General features: G+C 37.5%; 1 protein-coding gene across 2 annotated transcripts in view; it reads right to left on the minus strand.

Annotated features, from left to right (window-relative positions):
- The window catches only part of VWA8 (von Willebrand factor A domain containing 8), a 365,498-nt gene that overhangs the window by 94,478 nt on the left and 244,600 nt on the right, over positions 1-26,420 (minus strand). For both annotated transcript variants that reach the window (XR_009611412.3, XM_060637082.3), the window contains exons 30-37: positions 23,852-23,962; positions 22,873-22,937; positions 22,317-22,442; positions 21,062-21,171; positions 20,071-20,225; positions 15,228-15,423; positions 5,343-5,424; positions 1,194-1,398 (exon numbers count right to left, since the gene is read on the minus strand). Coding sequence is in view for 1 of the 2 variants with exons in the window: in XM_060637082.3 (XP_060493065.3) it covers positions 1,194-1,398; positions 5,343-5,424; positions 15,228-15,423; positions 20,071-20,225; positions 21,062-21,171; positions 22,317-22,442; positions 22,873-22,937; positions 23,852-23,962 (1,050 nt within the window). In the remaining variant the exon portion in view is untranslated. The remainder of the gene's footprint in view (positions 1-1,193; positions 1,399-5,342; positions 5,425-15,227; positions 15,424-20,070; positions 20,226-21,061; positions 21,172-22,316; positions 22,443-22,872; positions 22,938-23,851; positions 23,963-26,420) is intronic.

Genomic DNA, 26,420 nt, shown 5'->3' on the forward strand with positions numbered 1-26,420 from the left:
GTATTTACCAATCTCTGTAATGAAAAGAGGAGCTTAATTCAAAGGGAGAAGAAACTAATGTTCAGGATAATAAGAGAATCAGAACCATAGTTAATTAATTTTCTAATTATTGTTATGGATAGTGACCAACATTCAGTCTGTTGCTATGATAGATTCATTGCACTTAATGGCATGTTTATGTTAGAGCAATACATTTGTTTTAGCTTAATTAAATTAATATATTCATACCCTTTCAAAAGAAGTTGAAGTTGCTTGCCTACATTGGTGTCGAATTTTCAGAATGTTCCTATAAGGTTTTAAGAATCTAAGAGAAATATGTATTATTCATTCACAATTATTCTCCTTTAAGGGAAATCAGAAAAATAACCACACAAAATAGTAATTATTAATCAAGTATCAATGGAGTAGTTTGTAGAAATTTATCTTGTTAATTGGCTCTCTGCAGAGCAACACAGCTGGCAGGAACCCGCCTTTCTTTACCATCTTGCTGGATAAGAATGAAGCATAAACAGAGAAGTTTTCTTCTGAAGATTAAAATCAATCAATTACAAATAAATCCTTTTATTATATGCTTTAGTATTTATGGGTACACAGCTTTCCTCATTGGTTCCAGACCAACTAGATTAGGTGGTGACTGAGTCATTTCTGGAGTTTCCTCTCACTTTGGTGACCTATTTCCATATCTCTTTCCAGGGCAGGGCTGGGTCTATCTACTGCTAAGTTTGCATTATCTGGAGATAAGGAAGTTGGTAAAAACACATCTTTGCTGGATGCATAATATACGTATCTTCTCTAGTCTAAAGGTTTTGACCTTATGGTAATGTGCTGCGTTTTATATCAGTATTTCTGCCTCCTTGGTAGCATAACATGCAGAGATGCCCAAGATGATGGTAGTAAAAGAACAAATGCAAAGGTGATGCTAGAAGCTGATTAATGCTTGGGGTCAAACAGAAGCAATTGTCTTGTATTCTCATGCTGTGATGTGAGGAACTTGTATATTTAAGCACTGACCGCAAAAAGGGCACCTTTTAACTTTCCCACTATCTAGAAAAAGACACGTCTTTTTCTATTATGAGAAATTAGGTATTTAAGTAACTATATTTAAGTTTTGAGGCCAGAGGTTTACTTCCATTTGGAACTAACCTTATACGTAAATATGCACCTTTAAGAGGGAAAGTGGGTTAGAGTGGTACCTGCATATGTCTGTCACTGTCTTGTCCAATCATGTTTCTCCATTCAATGAGTGATCGCTGCAGACGTTCAAGTCCAGTTTCCCAAAGCCTGATGTGACCTCCCATATCGACAGTAATAACAGCACCTTTGCCCCACTCAGCTAGCAGTGCATCTGTGTCCGAAATAGTAGACAGCCATGTGGTATATGGTGAGAGAGATTCTGATCTGAAAAGGAAATTACAGTAGTCAATCAGTTGGTAATAACGAAGCTAGTTTACCTAATTGTGGTTCATTAAACTTGCTATAAAGAATTCTAATAGTAAACATATTAAAAGATACCAAGAGATCCATCTGTAAGAAAAAAAATGCACAGATATCTATTGGTTACTTACATTTTTCTGTATTTGTGGACCCCCGATTGTATTGGCGTTCACTGTCAGAAAGAAAAGAACTCTAAACCAACTCATATCTCATGCACCTGCAATGTTAGACTCACTCCTCAGGGGTCTAAGTTTCAGTCTAAGTGCTAAAGCTGATATCTTTTCTATGGGCTTTACCTGCATTTATATTTAATATTTTGCATTTTCTAATTTAGGAAGTTACAAGAATTTATAACAAGGAATTTATATATTTGTCATATTATATATATTTCATACATATACATGTTTTCTTTGCTATATATTCATTTCTAGGAATGCAGTTTTGCTTCTATGAGTCAACTGCACACTTCCTTTTTCTAGGCATAGCCTTCACTATACAAAAGAAACTGATTAGAAATTCGAATTACCAGCGTTGGCTCTCTAAATACATCTGATATTTTCTATGTAAAATAAATGGTCTAAAGGCGGAGTCTTATCAGATAATAAAAACATAATAAACTATCAATGTAGATTTGGGAAACCACAAAACCACTATGTGTTGGGTCAAATCTTATAACCTCCTAAAGAATAAACCGAGACTACCTGACCTTTTTTTTTTTTTTTTTCCAGTCTGCCTTAGTAGATACTAAACACAGGTGACACAGCCAGCTACTCTGGGACACAGAAGCTTTAAAATATGTTTATATGAAGAAGATGGTAACTACTGCTTCAGTGTTTCAGAGCTACTTTACAATAATAGAAGGACTCAAAGAAGGCAACATTTGACATAATACAGGATTTATCTCACGGTGCTCTGCCAGAAATATTTGCCTTAGGAAAAAAATTAATAGGTACACATGGTGAAGTAAAGGGCTATTCAAGAATAATGAAATTTTTCTACGTGAAACAATAATGTTTGTAATTCTTCCAAGAGCACTCAAGATGTATGACTGTTGAGTACTGTATCTACTGACTAAATGTTTAACTCTTCATAGTATGAAACTTGATTAATGTCAAAATATGTCAAAAAAAGGGTGAAAAAATCACATTTACTGCAATTTGCTCTAGAATCTCTTCTTCACCTTGTTTTTTTTTTTTTTAAGATTTATTTATTTTGAGAGAGAGAGAGCATGAGCAGGAGAGGGGCAGAGAGAGGGAGAGAGAGAATCCCAAGCAGGCTCTGTGCTGTTTGTGGAGACTGATGCAGGGCTCAAACTCACGAACTGTGAGATCATGACCTGAGCCGAAATCCAGAGTCGGATGCCCAACTGACGGAGCCACCCAGGCGCCCCTTCTTCACCTTGTTTTAAATGCATATTCTCTTTTATATGTAATAGCAAGGTCTTTAAGGAACACATAGAATCATAGTAGAGGGAAGCCCAGATTTACATACACCCACACATGAGAGCTAGGCAGTATCATTTTACAGATGGAAATAATACAAAAATTTGAGGAAAAATACTCAAATTTTACTGGGGGCAAAAGTGATGTACTCATTTTGGTTCTGTAGTTACATGCAGTGTCACTGTATTTTCTGTTATCTGAAGTTAGCCATCAGATGGAAAATTCCAGCTATCTAGCAGAATGCTAAATTTAAGCAACTAGCAGGAAAACTGAAATCCAGATGGGTTGTTCTCTTGGACTGCATATATGCCAAAAATGGCAATAGCTAATCTCAAGAGAAATTCAGGATATACTGATAATGAACAGACTCTAAATCACGTGGCACTTGAAATATGGCAAGTCCAAACTGAGATGTTCCCAAAGTGTAAAATAAATACTGATTTCAAAGACTTAGAAGAAAAAAGGAATGTAAAATATCTCATTAAAACTTTTATATTGAATATGTGTCAAAATGATGACATTTTAAATACATTGGGTTAATAAAATGTTTAGTTAAAGTTAATTCCACCGATTTCTTTTTCCTCTTTGAATATGGCTAGGAAGGAACATAAAATGACATTGCATTATATTTCCGGTGGACAGTACAGCTCTAAATGAATGCATTACAGTGACCAGTTGGCACTGGCTATATACACAGCTGCTCTTCCAGATGTTGTTCCTATGGCAGGTAGAACATGGTCCACATAGAAAGTTAAAACGGAAAAACAACAAAATAAAGCCTAGGGCCAATGAGGGAGAAATTAAGAGAAATATTGGAAAAGATTATTAATGCTTTAGAAATGTAAAAAGCAAAAAGTTGTTCTTTGCTTCTGTTGCTTGAACTAATAGTATATTTTAATAAGCATATAATTCATATGGAGTAAGGAATTTCCCCAAATGACCAAAAGCCATTTTCCATGAAATTGACAAGGTGAGATGCTCTAAGAAGCCATACTTCTATATGTTGGAACAAGTAAACCTATTTTTTTGAGTAATGCTTTTATTCTTCATATTTATTGACCTTGAGTAAGGGTCCTAAGAAACAAAGCTGTGCTTCTGAGTTACTGTGTACTGTCATGCTGAGCTATTTACTTCTAGGGGTTAGAGGAATGGGTGCAAAGGTGGCCTGCGGGTGCCGTGGATGACTGACAGCCTTGGTGTGGCTGGCCTTTCTCTCCTGTTGGATGGCTCTCCGGGGTCCTCTGCTTGGCATCTCAGCTGAGGCTTTCACCCCTGTGTTGTGAGGTCTCAGTTGCCTGTCAGGAAGTATATGTTAGTAGGGGATGTGATGTCAATCTAGGCCAAAGCAGAGTAAAAAATTAGAAGAAGGAGTAGTTGGCCCCGGGGGGGCAATGTAAGGAAGAATCTAGGCCAGGTGGACCAGAGCAGGGGCTCAGTTAGGCTGAGAGAGGGAGATCAGGCATGGATGCATCCAGAAAGGGATGGGCTACTGGAGAGGACACCTGTGCTCCTCAAGGGTAGACACCAAACACGTTGTTTTCCTTCTGTATCGTCCATCCAACTGGTTTGAATACTTTGCTTCCATCATTGGACAATAATAAGAGCAGTGAATGATCATGAGTTTCATTCTAAATCTCTGGAAGCCTTTAGCTACTACATAGCCTTCACAACCGCAGATGCACAGTAGCACATTTAAAAACAATATTAAACAAATGCTGTTTAAATTCCTTTGACATTTTGAACACATTTGCCTCCAAAAACTAATATGTAAAGTTAATAGATACGGTGGATGGAGCTAGAGAGTATTATGCTAAGCAAAATAAGACAGTCAGAGAAAGACAAATACCATATGATTTCACTCACATGTGCAATTTAAGAAACAAAACAAGCAAGCAAAGGGAAAAAAATAAGACAGAGAGAGCGATGAACCAAGAAACAGACTCTTAACTGTAGAGAAGAAATTGATGGTTACCAGAGGTGGGGGGTAGGTGGGTGGATGGGTTAAATAGGTGATGGGGATTAAGGAGTGCATTTGTGATGAGCACCGGGTGATATGTGGAATTGTTGAATCAGTATATTCTATACCCGAAACTAATATTACACTGTAGGTTAACTAACTGGAATTAAATAAAAACTTAAAAACATTTAAGAACCCCAAAGATTTCTGCAATACTGAAAATGCTATTTCAGTTACAGAAAAACTTATCATTAGGACAGATCAAAAAAGAGAAATGAAGCCTTGAAGTTTGTTAGACTTATACCTATATGACATTTTTCCCAAATGAAAATAAAAATAGCAGTAAACCATGCAGAACAGCAGCAAGACATAAGCCAAGTGCAACTGGGGGGAAAAAAGAGCTTGCTATTTAAGGAAGCAAAAGCACACATTTATTCAGAGCACTTGGGAAGACTTGGCTCACTTTCTATCTGACATACAAACGGAGGACAAAGGTGAAAGTGAATTACCTGGGAATAGGGATGTATCGGAGTTTCTTTGATTGAAGGTCAGTGATTTCCATATAACCAGCTGTTTGTGGAGGGGTAACATCTGCAAACAAGTCACAGCATTGAGCAGAGTATTAAATTACAGCAGGATAGCAAAATAAGACCAAAAGAAAGCATGAATGTTGCTAAAAGTGGAATGAAGTTACCAGTACACTCAGGCAAAACTCTGAGACCCACCTGACAAGGTCCTGGGCCAAGTCTAGTCTCTAGGTTATGTTTTTGTCAAGGAAACACAAAGATTGTCAAATACATGCATATTAGGCTATGATTCTTTACTGTCAGAAAATTACCCAAGTTCTTTTCATTGTCTTTGCTAGCTTCCCAAGATGAAAAGTTTCAGCACTTAGAGTTTATATGAAATTATTTCATCACGTGAATTCTGTTTTTCCTTCCTGGGAAGTCACAATGACAGTATAACGTAGTGGAATCAGTACCCACTTTGTAATCAGACTGGCCTGGTATAAAATCTTGGCTCTGATATGTCCTAATTGCGTTTTTGGCTGGTCAAGTTAATGATCTCACTGCTTTTGTCATTTGTGAAATGGGGGTAACAACAGCATCTGAGCATCATAAACATTATTTGGGGGGTCAGATGAATTGGGTAATTGCAAAGCACTTAATTAGCAGTTGCTCAACACACGGTGCCTGTAGTGATGAGGGCCATGCAAGACGGGAGAGGGTGAGGTGAGCATGGGCCAGTGGGGTGAGGGCTCTGGATCACGGAAACTATGAAACAGTGGGGGAAGAAGAGGGGAATGACATAGAGGGGCCAGAGCTCCCATCTCCAGTTCTGGAGGTGTTTCCAGGAGGATTCCAGGGGCCTGCTGATTTCTTTTCCAAAGCCTTGAGTTACACCACCCATCATCCCTAGCTGCCACTGCTGTGTCAGAAACTCTGCTTAGCCCTTTTTTTTTTTTTTAATGTGCATTGATACTTGAGAGAGAGAGAGAGAGAGAGAGAGAGAGAGAAAGAGAGACAGTGTGTGGGAGTGGGGAAGGGGCAGAGAGAGAGGGAGACACAAAATCTGAAGCCGGCTCCAGGCTCCAGGCTCTGAGCTGTCAGCACAGAGTCCGAAGCAGGGCTCAAACTCACCAACTGTGAGATTATGACCTAAGCCAAAGTCGGCGCTTCACCTAATGAGCCACCCAGGTGCCCCAGACTCTGCTTAGTCTTTACAGGTAGTATTTTTAATACTGACAACAAAGACTTATGATTCCTGCTCGAGAGATGAGGAAGCTGAGGCTTACAGAATTATGGTAATAATGTGACTTGCTTGTGGCGACATAGCTGGAGGGTGATGTAGGCGGCTTTCAAACCAGGCCGTTCCAGCTTTGAAGTCTCTGCTCTGTCCACCACTCTACACAGCTCCTACCTAGGCTGACCCTAGGGCAACATTTAAAATTGTTTTACAAAATATTGGCTATCAGTGTCTCTTAAAAAAATCTCCCTTACACAGAACCCATACTTTAAAAAAAATTTTTTTTTAATTTTTTTTTTTTTTAACGTGTATTTATTTTTGAGACAGAGAGAGACAGAGCATGAACGGGGGAGGGTCAGAGAGAGGGAGACAAAGAATCCGAAACAGGCTCCAGGCTCTGAGTTGTCAGCACAGAGCCCGATGCGGGGCTTGAACTCACAGACCGCGAGATCATGACCTGAGCCGAAGTCGGACACTCAACCGACTGAGCCACCCAGGCGCCCCCCAAAAAAATTTTTTTTAATGTTTATTTTTGAGAGAGAGAAAGGGACAGAGCACGAGTTGAGGAGGGGCGGAGAGAGAGAGAGAGAGAGGGAGACACAGGATCTGAAGTAGGCTCCAGGCTCTGAGCTGTCAGTACAGAGCCTGACGCAGGGCTCAAACTCATGAATCAGGAGATCACGACCTGAGCTGAAGTTGGATGCTTAACTGACTGAGCCACCCAGGCGCCTCTACAGAACCCTTACTCTTTTTTAAATTTTTTTTTTCAACGTTTTTTATTTATTTTTGGGACAGAGAGAGACAGAGCATGAACGGGGGAGGGGCAGAGAGAGAGGGAGACACAGAATCGGAAACAGGCTCCAGGCTCCGAGCCATCAGCCCAGAGCCTGACGCGGGGCTCGAACTCACGGACCGCGAGATCGTGACCTGGCTGAAGTCGGACGCTTAACCGACTGCGCCACCCAGGCGCCCCCAGAACCCTTACTCTTAAAGATTTTTTCGGTTGTCTATATCTTATTACAATTCCAGATTAGAATGAGATATCCAGGATGTTCACACTGGATTTATCCAATGTAGTTTACAAAAAAATTAAAAACTTGGCATTTTTATTTCATGTTTTTAGCTGAAGATTTCTGAGTTAGACCATCTGAAAAATTCAAAACTCAAAATATCTCTTATTTATTCAACAAACATGGTTAAGCTCACTTTGCACCAGATACTATACAAAGCACTGAGGATAGAGAAGAAGGAGGTTGATTCCTCCCTTATTCAAGGAGCCCACAGCACAATGAGGAAAGTTCCTTTTAACCAAACCAGACTGAATCCAACCCACCGAGGGCCTTTCGGGACTTGGAAAAGACTCCAGGGTGAGACTCATGGGCCTGGGGCCAGGTATGAGTTGCAGAGCAAGGCAAGAAGGAGTGCCAGGGGTCAGAGGTTTAGGAGGAAATGGAGGTAATGTCCAGGGATAACAGAGGGTAAGACAAGAGAGTTACTATGGTAATCTGACCACCCAGCTCAATTGGCTGTCCCCTGATGGCCATTTACAGAAAACAAGCATGCTTATCATCTGTCACACAGGCCTGCACTGGAAATGCTGCCTAGGATAGAAGGTCAGTCTCGGATAAAGTTTTGCACCATCTATCATTTTTGACAGTTCCTGCGGCTAAGACCCAGCTGAAGTAGGTTGAATTATTTATGGACCCAGGTTCTTTGCCAAAAATGACCAGTTACTGAAGAGGTTGGGATGCCTAGAGCTGTCTAGTTAACAGACTTATATTTTTGGCTTGTCACTCATGGGAACTTTTTTCATACATAGCAGAATGAAGCTGAGCTATGGCCATCAATGCTTTTAGATGGCCTGTGAAAACAAAGTAAGTCAACTTATTTTAAAATATTTTTTTTTCCCTACATCGTTTTTTTCTTTCACTGTGCAAATTAATTCCATGGCATAAAGAGGGTGAGAAAATGCAATAATGACTGTGTCTATTTCAAGAAGGAGAAAGCAAGAATTTTACTCCTGGTGCTAAAAAATATTTTCATGTATCAGAAAAGGCAATTCATGGTTATAAAGCACATCAAAGCAATATTAAGGGTAATGGTAGCGGTGGTAATGGTAAGTGCTTGAAAAATGATCAGAGTTGATGTTTACTGATTTGAAAACGAATCAGCTTAGAATACATGATTGAATTAAGGAAGTGAAAATCGTGGCCAGACTTCCCTACAAACTTAGCCAAATCCTTGTCAATCCGTTTTAAATGTTTCAACGCTGTAGAGAGGACGGAGGCTCAGTAAATTTCCATTACATTTATAATCCAGGTGGATTTCCAAGATAGGTGTAAGCTACGCGCGAGGATGAGTTCACTAATGATTAAAGGGAAGTCACGGCTGCAGTGCTTCCTGCATAGTTCCCGCAAACAGTGGGGACAGCTTATGTGCACAGTGCCAAGGTTAGGAGGAGGTATAAAAGCTGTCAGACAAAACAACCACGAACACATTCAGAGGGAAGATGAAATTATATTAAAAAATTCACTCCTTCTAGCAATGTAATTTGATGGACATTTGTTAACTGCCAGGTTTAACGCACTTCTGTGTTTACAGATTAAGAGTCATGTGTGCCCTGCAATCGTGCCAATGCCAAATCTTTGAATTCACTCAAAGTTCAAAACACAGGGCATCAATTTCAATCCAGAGTCATTATTTTGTGCTTAAAGAGCCGAGAACTGTGATAAAAAAACAAAAAAAACCAAAAAACAGCTAACATTTCCCTAGATGAAAAATGATTGGAAGAAAGCAGTAAATCTCTCCTCGTTTGCATTAAACAAAAGCTATACCATCTTTGTAAAAGCCACCAAGAGAGTAGCCTTTACGGTTTCTATTGATTTCTTTAATAAAAGGCTGATATGCATTAGTTCCTGGCTAATCAGATAGATGGTTGGATTCTATTTACTTAAAAAAAATTATCTATTTTTTTATACCAGCATCAGCTCAAAGATTGCTTCTTAACCAGCAAAAGTATTTTTGACGCTATAATCTTTTCACTACTACTTTGGAAGTTATATATTCAATTCCTAACTTACCAACACATCAACTTAGTATCATTGCCTTCTTCCTGAACAATGTAAGGCACTAGAACACTTTAACATCAGTTACTCCTCTCCTAACTTGTGGATGATAATTATCTCATAGTTTTGATATATGCTTCTTAAAATTTCACAAAATTTCATTACTTTTTATCCCTTATGATAATGCTTGTTAGTCACATATTTATTCTTTTTTCATATGTTCTCATCTGAATGGGTTGATCCCTAGATCTGTGCACAACTATCATCCTGGTATCTCCTTTTGTCATTCTCCTAGTTTTTGTTTTTGTTTTTGTTTTAACAGCCCACATTTATAAAATTCCTCCTGTGTGTTAGACACTATGCTAAGCACTTTATATATGTTTGGAATATTTAAGGAATTCTACTTAAACAAGTGAGGGGAAATAAAACTCCTGGCATCTAAGAGAAAAATGGTAAAAGATATAAACAAGCAATTCTCAGAAGAGTAAATTGCAACATGTAAAAAGATTCTTCAAGTTACTAGAAATTAGGGAAAGATAAACTGAAACCACAATAACGGGGTCAGATGCCTACAAGAGTGGATACGGTTGGCACCAAGAAACATAAAATACCTAGGAATAAATCTAACCAAAGATGTAAAAGATCTGTATGCTGAAAACTATAGAAAGCTTATGAAGGTAATTGAAGAAGATTTAAAGAAATGGAAAGACATTCTCTGCTCATGGATTGGAAGAATAAATATTGTCAAAATGTCAATACCACCCAAAGCTATCTACACATTCAATGCAATCCCAATCAAAATTGCACCAGCATTCTTCTCGAAACTAGAACAAGCAATCCTAAAATTCACATGGAACCACAAAAGGCCCCGAATAGCCAAAGTAATTTTGAAGAAGACCAAAGCAGGAGGCATCACAATCCCAGACTTTAGCCTCTACTACAAAGCTGTCATCATCAAGACAGCATGGTATTGGCACAAAAACAGACACATAGACCAATGGAATAGAATAGAAACCCCAGAACTAGACCCACAAACGTATGGCCAACTCATCTTTGACAAAGCAGGAAAGAACATCCAATGGAAAAAAGACAGTCTCTTTAACAAATGGTGCTGGGAGAACTGGACAGCAACATGCAGAAGGTTGAAACTAGACCACTTTCTCACACCATTCACAAAAATAAACTCAAAATGGATAAAGGACCTGAATGTGAGACAGGAAACCATCAAAACCTTAGAGGAGAAAGCAGGAAAAGACCTCTCTGACCTCAGCCGTAGCAATCTCTTACTCGACACATCCCCAAAGGCAAGGGAATTAAAAGCAAAAGTGAATTACTGGGATCTTATGAAGATAAAAAGCTTCTGCACAGCAAAGGAAACAACCAACAAAACTAAAAGGCAACCAACGGAATGGGAAAAGATATTTGCAAATGACATATCGGACAAAGGGCTAGTATCCAAAATCTATAAAGAGCTCACCAAACTCCACACCCGAAAAACAAATAACCCAGTGAAGAAATGGGCAGAAAACATGAATAGACACTTCTCTAAAGAAGACATCCGGATGGCCAACAGGCACATGAAAAGATGTTCAACGTCGCTCCTTATCAGGGAAATACAAATCAAAACCACACTCAGATATCACCTCACACAGTCAGAGTGGCCAAAATGAACAAATCAGGAGACTATAGATGCTGGAGAGGATGTGGAGAAACGGGAACCCTCTTGCACTGTTGGTGGGAATGCAACTTGGTGCAGCCACTCTGGAAAACAGTGTGGAGGTTCCTCAGAAAATTAAAAATAGACCTACGCTATGACCCAGCAGTAGCACTGCTAGGAATTTACCCAAGGGATACAGGAGTACTGATGCATAGGGGCACTTGTACCCCAATGTTTATAGCAGCACTCTCAACAATAGCCAAATTATGGAAAGAGCCTAAATGTCCATCAACTGATGAATGGATAAAGAAATTGTGGTTTATATACACAATGGAATACTACGTGGCAATGAGAAAGAATGAGATATGGCCTTTTGTAGCAACGTGGATGGAACTGGAGAGTGTGATGCTAAGTGAAATAAGCCATACAGAGAAAGACAGATACCATATGGTTTCACTCTTATGTGGATCCTGAGAAACGTAACAGAAACCCATGGGGGAGGGGAAGGAAAAAAAAAAAAAAAAAAAAAAGAGGTTAGAGTGGGAGAGAGCCAAAGCATAAGAGACTGTTAAAAACTGAGAACAAACTGAGGGTTGATGGGGGGTGGGAGGGAGGGGAGGGTATTGAGGGTATTGAGGAGGGCACCTTTTGGGATGAGCACTGGGTGTTGTATGGAAACCAATTTGACAATAAATTTCATATATTAAAAAATGAAAGAGTGGATAAGGTTGGGGCATCAGGAACCCTTTTATGTTGCTGGAACAATGCTGGGAAACAATTTGATAATTCTACTTTTAGATAGATAGATAGATAGATAGATAGATAGACTCTCAGCATATATACAAGGAGAGGGATATAAGAATATTCATTGCCCACTATCTGTAACAGCAAAAATTGGAAAGAACCTAACTGTGCATCAACAAAGACCAGATGAATAAACTGTAATATGTGCAGCAGTGAAAGTAAATGAAAGTGCTATTGACATGGATGGTGACAAAGATTATCTCCTTTGACCAAACTCTAGTCAGGCTCCTCTGGATCCTCTTCCCAAACAGACCCCGACTTTTGGGCTTCTGTGTCCATCTCTGTCTTGTCCACTTTCAGTGAGAGTCCTGCTAATAAGTAAGTTTAGCAAGAATCCTCTCCCCCGCCTCAATATGTGATCAGGTTCCTCATCCTCTACTCCCCCCAGGTAAGGTCTGATCACCCTGGCCTGACTTCAGCAAGAATCCTGTTAGGTCAATTTAGCCCATAGGTTTCCTTATCCCTGATTTCCTCTTAGTAATTTTCTATCCACTGATCCCTACCAATAGTTAGAGGATCTATACTACCTGATTTTGACACTCATTATAAACTACAAAGCTAGGAAATAACCAAGAATGTGCTGTTAGTGAAGGGATAGATACAGAGATCAATGGAACACAATACAAAATACAGAAACAGACCCAGACACATGTGGTCAGTTGATTTTCAGCAGAGGTCTGAATGCTGCAATTCAATGGAGAAGGACAGGTTTTCCAGCAAATGATGCTGGAACAGTGAGTATCTCCATACAAAACTATGAGTCTCAATCCACACCTTGTGCCATTTAAAAAAATATTATCTCAAAATGGAGCATCTAAAACTATAAAATTTCAAGAAGGGAAGATTTTCCCTTCATCAAGAAGGCAGAAAATGTTTGAAAAGAATATATCTGATAGTGGACTTGTATCCAGAATATATAAGGAACACACAAAACTCCTAAAACAAACAAACAAACAAAAACACCAAATAACCTGAGGGCAAATAGTCAGACCTTTCACTAAAGAAGGTACACGTGACAAGATGCTCAACATCATTAGGCACTAGGGAAAATACAAATTAAAATCGTCATGAGCTATTGCTACACACCTGCCGGAAAGACTGACGACACCAAGAACCGGTGAGGAGGCACAACTAGAACTCTCATTCATTGCTGGTAGGAATGCGAAATGATTGCCACTTTGGAACACAGGTTGGCAGTTTTATCATATAATGTAAAAATGCCATTCCTACGTATTTACCCAAGTGAAGCAAAGACTGATGTTCACTTAGAGATCTGTGCATAAATGTTCAGAGTAGGCTTATTCATTATTGTCAAAAAGTGGAAATGATCCAACTATCTACCAACAAAGCATGAACAAAGCATGCACATATACACAACAGATTACTACTTGGCAATAAAATGAACTACCGGTACACAAAACAATATAAACGATTCTCAAATACATGATATTGGGTAAAAGAAGCCAGACTTGAAAGACCATATACTATATGATTCCATTTATATGACATTCTGGAAAAGGCAAATCCATAAGGACAGAAACAGATCAGTCAGGGGTTAGGGAGTAGGTAGACAGGTTGACCACAAAGAAGCACTGGGGGGGGGGGGCGGGTTCTGGAAAGATGGAACTGTCCTCTGTTCAGTTAAGGTGATGGTTACACAACCGTATGTGTTTGTCAAACTCACAGAACTATATACAAAAAAGGGTGAATGTTACTCTGTATAATCTGAAACTTAATAATAACAAATGCATACTTTAAAAATATCACTCTGTCTGATGTGTGGAGAATGGGTAGGATGCGGAAAGAGTTGGAAGAGGAAACTCTCAAGAGGCTGTTGCAATATTCTGGTGCAAGATGGCAGTGATTTGGATGTTGGTAATAGAACTCTAGTCAAGTGGGTAGATACAAAATACAGTAGTCAGGCTGTATTAAAAGGACATGATGATTTGTGATTGGATTAGATAGAGAGGAAGATGAAGAAGAAGTATCAAGTCTGACTCCCAGGTTTCTGGGTAGTTGGAGATAACACTAAATTCTGGTATAGAATTTCTTGTATTTCCTGGGATGCCTTCATGGCTCTGTACCTTTCACATAGGATTCCCTGTTCCTGAAACAATTCCTTCATTTGATTCAATCCCATTTATCCTTTCAAGGGTCAGCTCATCATCACCAGTCTGGACTGTAAGCCTCCCCTTTCATAGATCACCTTGTGAGTATTCCTACCATGGCACTGTACTGAGACTGTCACTTTCTTCACCTGCCTCTTCTACCGTAAAAAACATTTTGAGGAAATGGTGATTTATTTGGAAGAAGTGAATTCTAAATATTATCATATAACCAGGACTTCCAAACCCAGTAATAGATTATAATACATGTAGCATTATAGTTCTTAAGTTCACGGTGATATAATGAATGTAAACACAGGACAACATATTACTACCACTACGATGCAAATAATCTGTGGCTCAATGATCAAACATTTTCATAATTATCCATTATGATGAAAGACTGTGTGGTCCAGCAAAAGTAGCTCTAGACTTGGGACAGGAAGACCTTAGCGCAGATCTGGGCTCTACCAGCCACCGGTGGTGTGGCCCTTGGCACGCCATCTTGCCTTCCTTTGTCAGCTTCCCTGCATATAAGCTAGAGAGTACACTGATGATAGAATGGGGATTTGAAGATTAAATAAATGTATATGAGGAAAAGTGGCACAGGACCTGGCATATATCTTGCGGTAATAAATATAAGACGACTTTGAGAGAACTACTAAGTGAATCAGTCTGCATGAGTCCCTGGTCTTTCATCATAAGTCGGGCCCCATTTTCTATGCCTACTAGTCTAAGAATTTTTAAAAGTCCCTTTGAAAACATCTTCTAAGTTAAGTTATTGTTCAGATTATAAAGCAAAGGAAAAAGAGTTCTAACAGCAGTGGCTTCAATCAGAGACTGCGAGAAACTGACTGAAAGCTTTATGAGCCCACACCTCGGACTTTTTAAGCTGTTAGATCCTGGTAGACTTATCCACATTTATAAATACAGAATGACAATGATAAGTTAAATATCCCTACCAAAAGAAAACTAGGTTTACTACTTTGGCAAATTAGGAATTGGTAAGTTTCTTACCTTTTGGGTAGATATCTTTTAGAGGGACTTCTCCTGGGGGCAAAATCCTGACTATCTGATTAGTATCTAAAAGAGTCACACAATTGCTCTGCTTTGGACTTTCACTTGTTTTCTTTCCTCCATAGAATGTTGTGTCAGTGACATTTGGTTTATGAAGAGATGATGGCCTTTTCCAAGAATAGACTTCACTGGGTGACTGACAGAAAAAAAAAAAAAGATTAAAGTACCGAAATATAGTTGACCCTTGAACAACACAGGTTTGAACTGTGAAGGTCCACTTACATGTGGATTTTTATTACAGTAAGTGTATTTTCTCTTCCTTATGATTCTCTTTCTTTAATTGCAATAAGTGTATTTTCTCTTCCTTATGATTTTGTTAATGACATTTTCTTTTTTCTAACTCACTTTATTGCACATATGTAATGTATATAACATACAAAATATGTGTTGATCATTTAAGTTATCAGTAAGGCTTCCAGTCAACTGTAGGCTATTAGTAGTTATGTTTTGGGGAGTCAGATGTTATATTTGTGGAGTTGTGATTGTGTGAAGGGGGTCAGCACCCTAAATCCCCTCTTATTGTTCAAGGGGCTATGGTACTATAAACTATATTCACCACACCTGCTACAATGCAGCCCTTTAAGCAGATACCGGTGGTAAACTTGTATTTCACAAGTATAAGAAAACCAAATTATTTCTTGACCTTCTGGTGTAGAAAATAGCTGCTTCACCAATAATTATAATTTTTAGGCAAATGTGAAATATAAAACATATATATATATATATATATATATATATATATATATTTTTTTTTTTTTTTTTTTTTTTTTTTTTTTTTTTTACCTTGAAATAAATGAAACAAATATCCGGTTCATTCATTCTCTAGCATAAGGAACAGGACATTACCAACATTCTGAGGTCCCTGAATGCTGTATCCCATTCATATCTCCTGTCTGCCCTAGATGTTTATAACTCTTCTGGAATTTTGTGTTATTTTTTCCCTCTTGCTTGACTTCAAATTTTTACCAAATATGTATTTGTCCTTTCCTACTCCAAGATCATAGACATTCTCCTATGTATTCTCTAAACATTTTAAAGTTTGTCTTTCACATTTAAATCCTTAACCCATTAGGGATTTATTTTTGTGAATGGCATGAGGCAGGGATTCATACTCGTCCTTTTTTCACATGGATAGCTAATTGTCTAAATACCACCAGATACTAAATGGCACTGATTAACATTGCTATCATAAAATACAGTTCTATATATGCATGCATCTGTTGCTGGGTACTTCATTCTGCTCTCTTATTTCTTTTTCTTCCCCCACGCCAATACCACACTTAGTTACTGAAGCTTTATAATAAACCTTGACATTTAGTAGGTTCTTCAGCAACGTCTTGATTATTACTTGTCCTTGCTTTTCCATAAAAATGTATGAAAGTTGCATTTGCTCTGTATCCTTGTCAGCACTTGTTACTGTCAGTATTTTTTTTTTATTTTAGCCATTCCAAAGGCGTGTATAGTATCTCATCATGATCTAAAAACATTTTTTTTAATTTTTTTATTATAATTTATTGTCAATAAAAAATTAATATTTATTTTTGAAGGAGAGAGAGACAGAGTGTGAGTGGGGGAGAGGCAGAGAGACGGGAAGACACAGAATCTGAAGCAGGCTCCAGGCTCTGAGCTGTCAGCACAGAGCTCGATGCAGGGCTTGAACTCATGAACCGTGAGATCATGACCTGAGTCAAAGTCAGATGCTTAACTGACTGTGTCAGTTAAGGTGTCCCTCACATCATGACTTTAATTTGCATTTCCTAAATGACTAATGATGGTGAACATCTTTTCATGTACTTAATCTCTGTATCCTCTCAGGTAAAGTCTCTGTTTAAGTCTTTTGCCCTTTTTTTTTTTTTCACATTTACCTCCAAAGTTATTTCTGTATCTATCTAAATATATTGAAAACTGTGAGTTCACACAAATAAATCCAATTCCAATTCAACAACTATGAGATTCATTTTAGTTTTTTTCCTTTCTTTATCTGTAACCCCCTTCTAATGAGAAACTAGATTTCATTATCTTTAATATATTTACTTTCTTGCTCACTTCTACTGTATGTGAGTCATATCCCATCCCATTACTAACCTTGCCTCCTGAGCAAATGCCCTCCTTACTCTCCTTGGTCCTGACAGTCCACACTGGGCTACGCTCATGAAAGGATGCCCTCCTTGCCTTACTTGGGCGCCTACACCATGTTACTTCTACATCTTCATGGGCACTGTCTGCATCCTGCCTGGAGTGAATTCCCATCACGAGTGACGACACCCTCCCCCATCACGGATGTCCTCACCTGCTCAGTCTCTAACCTCTGATACCTCACACTGGGCCACTATTTGCCTGTTTTCTATATTGGAATATTTGTTTTCTTGCTCTAGAGGTGTTTTGTTTTGAGAGAGAGAGAGAGAGAGAGAGAGAGAGAGAGAGAGGAGAGAGGGAGAACAAGCGGGAAAGGGTCAGAGAGAGAGGGAGACATAGAATCTGAAGCAGTCTGCAGCCTCTGAGTGTCAGCACAGAGCCCAATGCGGGGCTTGAACTCATGAACTGAACTGATCATGACCTGAACTGAAGTCAGACACTTAACCGACTGAGCCACCAGGTGCTCCAACTTGCTCTTGAGTTTTAAGAAATCTTTATATGTTCTAGATACAAGTCCTTTGTTGGAAATGTGATTTGCCAATAGTTTTTCCCAGCCTTATCTTTTCATTCTCTTAACAGTGTCTTTCACAGAGCTAAAACTTTAAATTTTGATGAAATTCAATTGATCAAAAATTTTGTTATGGATTATGTCTAAGATTCTCAGTACAATGTTTAATAGAAGTGGCGATAATGGGTATCCTTGTGTTATTCTTGATGTGAAAAGGAATGCTTTTAGTGTTTCACTATTGAGGATGATGTTTGCTATAGGTTTTTGTGGCTATGTGGCATTAAGTTAGGAAAGTGATAATAAGCTTATAATAATTTAGGTACCTCTGATAATGCTATAAAAAGTTAATGAGAGGTGACATACCCCCTTATTGATAGCTTTATGAAGGATTAAAAGAAATTCACATAAAAGCAGGAAGGCACTGTGATACAAGAGAAAGGATACAGATTTGAGGGTCAGTCACACTTGACCTCAAATCCCAGCTCCCTCACTCATAATTTGTGTGGCCCAGGAGATATATCTTCTCTGTTTGTTTCTTCATCTATAAAACCTTGTAAAATTATTTTAAAAATTAATTATCACGCATGAAAGGTTTTAGAATAGTGCAATGCCTGACTTTTGTGTTAGGTCCTAAAAGGTATGATTGTTACCATAAAATGTTGAAAGGCTCCTTAACTGACCCTAGTCTTTCATTTAACAAATATTCACTGAACACCTCCTGTATGTTGTGTGCCATATTAAGTAGGGGGAGATAGAGCTTTTTTTAATGTTTATTTATTTATTTCGAGAGACGGAGAGAGAGGACCTGAGTGGGGGGAGGGGCAGAGAGAGAGAGGAGAGGGAGAAGTGGGGATAGAGCTTTTAATTTAACAAGGTTACTAGTCCTACAGGCTATAAAGGATTCCTATAAGGTTAATACAAATGGTGTCTTATACTCAGTATAAAATACTTTTACTTTCTAAATCTTTATAGTGACATTACATTTCTATACTAGTTTCTTCAATTGGAAGATCAGTATTTTAAATGATTCCACCTTCAGAAAAATAGCTCTAGTATTTTCTCTATTGATGACAGCACTCATTAAGAAAGCATACTAAACACAACTCTCATTTAGTCAAGGCTGCAGTAGATACTATATTCCAACAACATGTTTCATTTTCAGTTACATAATACCATAGCAAATGCTTTCTCCTTGATAATTAGGAAGACATATGGCAAAATCCTAAGCCACATATTATCCACTGGGTTTTGGATTTCAAATGCCTTATACCCTGAAGTACTCATCATTCATTAATTACATTAAAAAGTTGAGCTTATGTGAGATTGGTGTACCATCGTGCAGAGCCCATGTTTTTATCTTTAAATGATTCTATTTAAAAACAAAAGCTACAAAGGAAATTATGAAAATTAAATGTTTAATCAAAACACATGGAGCTACCTCTAAGGTTATTAGATGGCAAGATGGACTTAAATCACCTTTATATTTCATTTTCCCACATTTCCATCAGAGGAAGATGGGACCTAGCTTCACCTGAAGTCAATTACAAATAGTCCCTTCTTTACAGATAACAGTACGTAATGGTAGGAGGGACCATCTAAGGCAGATTTAAGTTGAGACTATCGCCCTAATCTGGATGCTGCAAAGACACAATAAGTCAGAGCAAAACTCAGCGGAAGGTGAATAGATGTTCGTGAGTGTTGAAAAAATTTAATTGACAGTAATGAGACCCCAACAAATTTAACTTTAAAAAATTCTGGAAGACATGTTATTTTGTTAAGTTTCCAATGTTCCTCTTGACAGATTACACGAGCACACAACAAGACAATATGATATAAAATTACCATCAGTAGGTTAAGCAGTTAACTGTATCACATGAACTCCCATGTACGGAGAATACGGGCTTTCCCTTACGAACCAATATAATTACATTACCCTATAAATGGTAATTTTAAAAAAGCAATGAAACTCTTTATGTAGAATGCATTTTTTAATGACTGATTTGGAATATAGTCTTGATCTAAAATGTTTACCAGAATATCATTACATTTTTAATCACTCCTCAACTAGCCTTATAGATTAGAGGCTAAACCAAGTAGAAAAAAAACATCTATTGAATAATTGAAAATATTGGTGCTTACCATGAGATCTGGGAAACCAACAACAACCGTAGCATAACTAGTCTCATCTGAGAGAATTCGGTTAGGAGAGGCAATCTTTTGTCCCACTGCTGAACTTAGATTTTCAGATGATAGTTGATCACTTGAAATTTTATGAGGTATGCTGAAATCTGTTTCTGCAGTGGCAGAGAAACATTAGATACCATATGCCCCTACAATGCTCCAGGAATTAATTTTTGCAAGATTTCATTCTTGCCAACTCAAATAGAAAAGCACAAGTTAAAAAAGAGAAAACAGTTTAATTATATTCATGGCCTTTTGTTTGAGAAAACTCCGTTTTTACAGTCAAGGCATCTTCTCTAAGTGAATGCAAGTATTTACTGAATTCAAAATTTTATTAGCGCTTAAGAGACTCTTAAAAACTGAGAACAAACTGATGGTTGATGGGGGGTGGGAGGGAGGGGAGGGTAGGTGATGGTATTGAAGAGGGCATCTTTTGGGGTGAGCACTGGGTGTTGTATGGAAACCAATTTGACAATAAATTTCATATATTAAAAATAAATAAATAAATAAAATAAATAAACATTAAAAAAATTTATTAGCGATGCATATTATCACTAATAGCACCCTGCAGAAATGATGTGAAACTGCCCCAACCAGTGCTGGTAATGGTATGTTTCAGATTTTTTTCCATAAGTACTATTCACCCCCCAAAACTGTGATGAATTAAATAGACATCTGATGGTCTGTGTAAAAAAAGAAAAGATGCTACCCTAAAAGACTATTAGACTTGGCACCTGAATGTATATAAAAATTCTGATTTCTCAGTTAGAAAAATCAATGACAGAACTTAAAAAAAGAGTAGATTCTCATTTACTATTTCTAAAGTAGTTACTAAGCTTTCCCTTTTAGTATGAACTTAACATATGTTGATGTTACTGCTCTAAAAGGATTCTAGGGGACTGTAAGCACGTACCCATACGGTCATAAACACAAAGAACATGGGATTTACCTTGTATGACTCCAAATCCTGTGCTAGGCAGCTCCTCTTTCAATGCGTACAACTGGCAAACCCCGCTGTCCTCAGATTCGATGCGTGCAGGCTTAGTTAAAAGATATTTCCTGCAAACAAACAAAACATCTAAGTGAAAAAAGTTCTTCTTTTTTAATAATTGTGAGTCCAGGCTATGAAAAATCAGAATTCTACCCCTTTCCCCCAAGGCTTCTTTTTTATATTCAGAGTAAAATTTGTAGTTTCTGAGTTACCTCATGAATTAACAAATAACTTCTCAACACTGTGTATAAGGAGCAGCGCATAATAACAATGCACTAATAAATATGAACCAAAATCTAACACTTCCTGTAAGAGGAAGGGCTGCAAAAATAATAATAATAATAATAATAATAATAATAAAATAAATAAATAAATAAATAAAGCAATTCTAATGAGAAACTACCCCCACCCCTGTATCATGAGACCCGCTATTGATATGACTGTTTCATCAGTCAGTCAGTCAAGTGGGAGCCTGGTCTCTGATTTCTGACCAGCTGAGGGACAGAAGACCTAACCATTGTAACCACTGTAATCCCCTTGATCTACTTATTTTTAAGATTTCTAAAATAGGGATGTATAAATAGGCAGAAATCTTTTGCAGCAGGCTACTTCTGCTTGTGACCCGAGGGGAAGAGTCTGTATTTAGCCAGTAGAGGTAATGTGTGAGGGAGGGGGACTTAAAATTTACTGTGCACCCTATTTATGTCAAGTGCATATAATGGCCCTTTCATCAAGAAGTGTATATAGTCCAATGGTGGCAGGCAACACAAACACGAACATAACTAAGAGCAATCAAGATAGAATGAAGAAGAAACTTCTAAGGGGTGAATTCTGTGAAGTTCCAAAAAGGCAACAGCTCTAGGGCAGAGACTATGATCCTCTGAAGAGAGGATAAAATAAAAATCTATTTTGAAGCATCTCTGGTTTGGTAAGAATACAGTGGATTCTCAATGTACTAATAGGAAAAATCCAAAGAAATATGGATCAGACATAAAAGTCATTATGTTTCTACTGTTCATTTCAATGTCATTCTCTGAAACACTTTCATGATTACTCCGTGAAGTGATATTTAATTGGTTTTCATTTTTTCCCTCCCCTTTTTCTTTCACCTATAGAGATGCCAAATTCAGAAACTGTGAAAAGACAGACTGGAAGACAGAACAGTAAGGATGCTGGGTAAATGCTCTATGAGATGCTACGTAAATCCACCCACTGGTGTGTTCTACTCTCCACCAGAAGCCACTTGTCCTCCGCTACAAGGAAGACTGTCTTGAGGTCGATGGGAAGTGAGATGGTGTGTGTTCGCCCTTCGAGAACATCCAGCACAGTCAGGCTGTTCCTGAAAGAGGAGAAGAAAACTATCTGAAAGGAAATGATGAGGGTAACAATTGAGTAACGATGGCACAGTCATTTCATGATACTTCATGCAACCCTAAAGAGAATGTTTTCAAGACTAAATAATAATAAAGAGAAATGTTAATTGAGAAAACAGATCTATAAAACTCTAAACTCTGTAGGGGTATGCATAAGAAGAAATAATGGATGCTGATAACCACCAAGCTGGCAGTGGTGGTACTTTGAAATTAAGAGCACTGTCTTTTCTTAGGTCTGGATTTAAATGTTCTCGCAATGTGGGATGAGTTGCTTTTACAATAGCATATTTGTAATGCGGTTATATTGGTTTTATAATAAGCAAGTATAATTAAATGAGGAAACAGAATGGGCAAACTAAGGATCCCAGTTTAAATCTTCTATAGCAAAGCACTCACCCATTTTCTTTGTAGAATACTAGCCAGTTTTTGTGCGAAAATTCTTTACACATTTTATAAGTTTCCTAAAGACAAAACCAAACAAAATATTCACATTAAATGTGTGAGATGCAGTCATGTCTCTTTAGTTGCTTTCCCTTAAATAAAGTTCTCCAACATGTAAAACATGTAATCCTGTGAGAAGCCGCCTCTTTATTTACTCCAAGGCTCTTACGGTGATGTGGATTTAAATATAATTCAAAATTTATTGTGAACTATGTGCTAAAACATCTTTTAGGATAAAAGTTTAAAAAATAATGCCAAATACTGGTTAGAGATAAATATGCTATCTGGCGAGTAACTGTGGAATTTATACGATAATATAGACATAAAGGAAATACTGCTTTTTGTAGATTTGGATGTATTTACGGCATTTAAAACATCTCTCTCTTTTTTTTTTCCATGGTCTTTTAAGACTTATGTATTGCAGGGCAGAAGGTAAGTCGTATTTTATATCCATTACCTTTCTCTGAATGGCAGAATAAATTCTCTTGGGTTGGCCTGAAACTTATTTACTAGTTTAATTTAGTTAATAAGTTCAAATGTTTATTCATCTAGTAGGTGCACTCGAGTGTCATACTTGTCAGTTTATCATATAAATCCAAAACATAAACATATTAACTCAAAAACAGTTCAGTGACTGCATGATTAGGAATTTGTCATGAATATCACCCTCAAGAAGCCCACGAAGCTCTGTCATTATTATAGCTCAGTCCTGACAAGTCTTCATGTGAGTATGACGTATACAAAAAAAAGCTATTGGTGTTAGTTATATGTGTATCAGTGTCTTTTCATATTGCGTTAAAATCTACAAGCGCACAAGAGAATTCTCTTGTGCTGTAAATAAAAGGCCCTGAGAAGAATGGGCATGCATGCATCTTTAAGGTAGAAAACTACAGAAGTCCTTGGCAACTTGCTGGACTAGTTGGGTATTCCTTACAGCTTCCTCCTTGTTCCACCAGGAAGATTTCTTAGGTGTAACCTCTTCGGAAGGGAGGATGAGACGTCGAAGGGCTCGGCTAGTGGTGTCTAACAAGAGGATGACATTACTCTGGAAATAAAGAGAACAGTAAAAAGCTCAAGATGTTCTTTTTGTTTTTTGTTTTTTGTTTTTTTAAGCAGCAGCTTCTTGACAACCTGGGAATAAAACATATAGTGGTAAACCGAAAGGAAGATGACAATACTGAAATACTTAAGAGACAACATAAAGATACTAAATGGTTTTCCTTAATACACAATTTAAAGTAGTAGATGGTTTTATGAAAATATTTCAATTTTGTAATGCAGAGGGATTCTCTTTGAAGATTTTATCTTAAAACCATCCCCTTCTATACACAGGCTATTTTAACCATGGTTCTGTTTTATTATATACTTGAAATTAAGAGGATTGATATTTTTTAAAGTCCATTTACTATCAAAACTTACATGTCAAGAGTGTTTTGTTGAAAATTGTCTTACATTGTGCATAACTAAATCTCACTCATGCTTTTCACAAATCCAGACTTACTTCAGAAAATGTGTAAATGATAAATAGATGGGTTAGCAAGAAAATATCAGGATCTCAAGAACTTAATTCATAACGAGTGTGTCTTCATTTCAAAACTCACAGTTGGTGCTGTAATAATGTACAAACAAGAGATTTCTCTCCAGCGGTATTAATCACAGTTTTGCAAATGAAGTAATAATCTCCCAGTAATTAGCAGTGTTTTTTCAAGAAAAAAAATTTAAGTAAATCTCAAGCATTACAATCAATGAACAGAAATACATGAATAAGAACTTAAAATTGAGAAAGCCAGAAAAGATTAAATATTTTAAAGAGATGCTATTAGCTTGGCTTTTTTTTTAAGTTAAAATTTAAACATGTTTGAAGATTAGACAAAAAGGTTTGCAGGGCACCTGGGTTGCTCAGTTGGTTGAGCGTCTGACTCTTGGTCATGATCCCAGGGTCTTGGGATTGAGCCCCATGTTGGACTCATGCTGAACCACTGACCATGGAGCCTGCTTGGGATTCATTCTTTCTCCCTCCCTCCCTCTCTTTCTTTCTCTCTCTCCCCCTCTGCTCTCTCCCCCACTCACACACACTCTTTTTCTAAAATAAAACAAAAATAAAAAAACTCCGAGAGCCCCAAAAAGGTTCGCAAAAGGGCACGTACAAGCTGTTTGTCAGGCCTCATTGTTATGCAATGGTCTTTTTCTAGAAAGTTTTTGTTTTGTTTTGTTTTAAATTTGGGGCTTATCCAGCTATCCTAACCCTTAGGAACTTTTCATTTCAAAAACTTTCTTTGGGGAAAATGAAGTCATAAAGCACCCAAAGAATTACTGTATAGTTTGTGAAATATAGGAGACAAAATAAAAAATGTTTGTTGGCTTGTATCTTAGTATTTACTGAGTAGCTTATATTTAAAGCACAAAGGAGAACACAATAATGAATTAACCATGACCCTTGCCCTCTCTTATGTGGTACAGTTAGAAATAAAAAGAAAGGCAAAAAGATTGATGATGGGCATTGAGGAGGGCACTTGGGATGAGCACTGGGTGTTGTATATAAGCGATGAATTATGAGAATCTACCCCCAAAACCAAGAGCACACTGTATACACTGTATGTTAGCCAACTTGACAATAAATTATATTAAAGTTAAAAAAAAGAAATAAAAAGAAAGGCAGAAAGATTGATGATTCATCCACTAACCTGGGATCTCATAGTGCGGTTTCAAGTGTATTTTACCAGCTAATTGTACTGAAGTGCTCAAAAATTAAAGTAGTATTTGTACCGTGCAGTTTCCTTCACTGAATCCTGGCTGTTAAAAAATTCTATTAAACATGTTGACAGAGTTTAAACTTCTCCACAAACATCACTCTTAGAATGCATCATTGGTATGACAGGCAATTTTCCATTCAGGACGTGTGTTACAGATATTCTTTTTAAAATCATTTCATACGAGAGGTATTATTTCTGGCCTTTGAAAGTTTGAAAAGGATGGCAGTACCTTAAAGTACCTTAAAGTTACTTAAGAAAATGTATTAATTAACAAATTAAAAAGTGACAGTCTTATTCCATTCTAGATTAAATCTTTTTTTTGAGAAAGTATTTTTTTAAAGGAGAAACTCTTTCTTGTGTGATAAATATGAACAACATTAACATGAATTCTTAGCGCTTTAGCAGTTTGGGATAATATTAACTTTTCTAAGCAAAAGAAGGTTCTAAAAATAATGTTTGATTCCAAAATATAATTAAGCAGAAGAATAAGCAGATGATTAAACAGATACGATTAAGCAGAAAAATAAGTATGGTTTTGCATTTTTCTTCCTTTTTAGGGTCTAATACTTATATACTCATAACTTGGCATAAGCAAATTGAAAACCTGTGCCTTTCTGAACGACAGAAAGCATATATGTATTTGCAGCCATCGTTGGACTTAGAATTAGTTTTAGAAACAATTGGCAACATGAAGGAGTTCTGTTGGTCCATCCTTTTGGATGTTAATGGTTTCCTTCTGTAAATGACTAA

This window comes from Panthera onca, chromosome A1, assembly GCF_046562875.1.
Source record: "Panthera onca isolate mPanOnc1 chromosome A1, mPanOnc1 haplotype 2, whole genome shotgun sequence".
NCBI lineage: Eukaryota > Metazoa > Chordata > Mammalia > Carnivora > Felidae > Panthera > Panthera onca.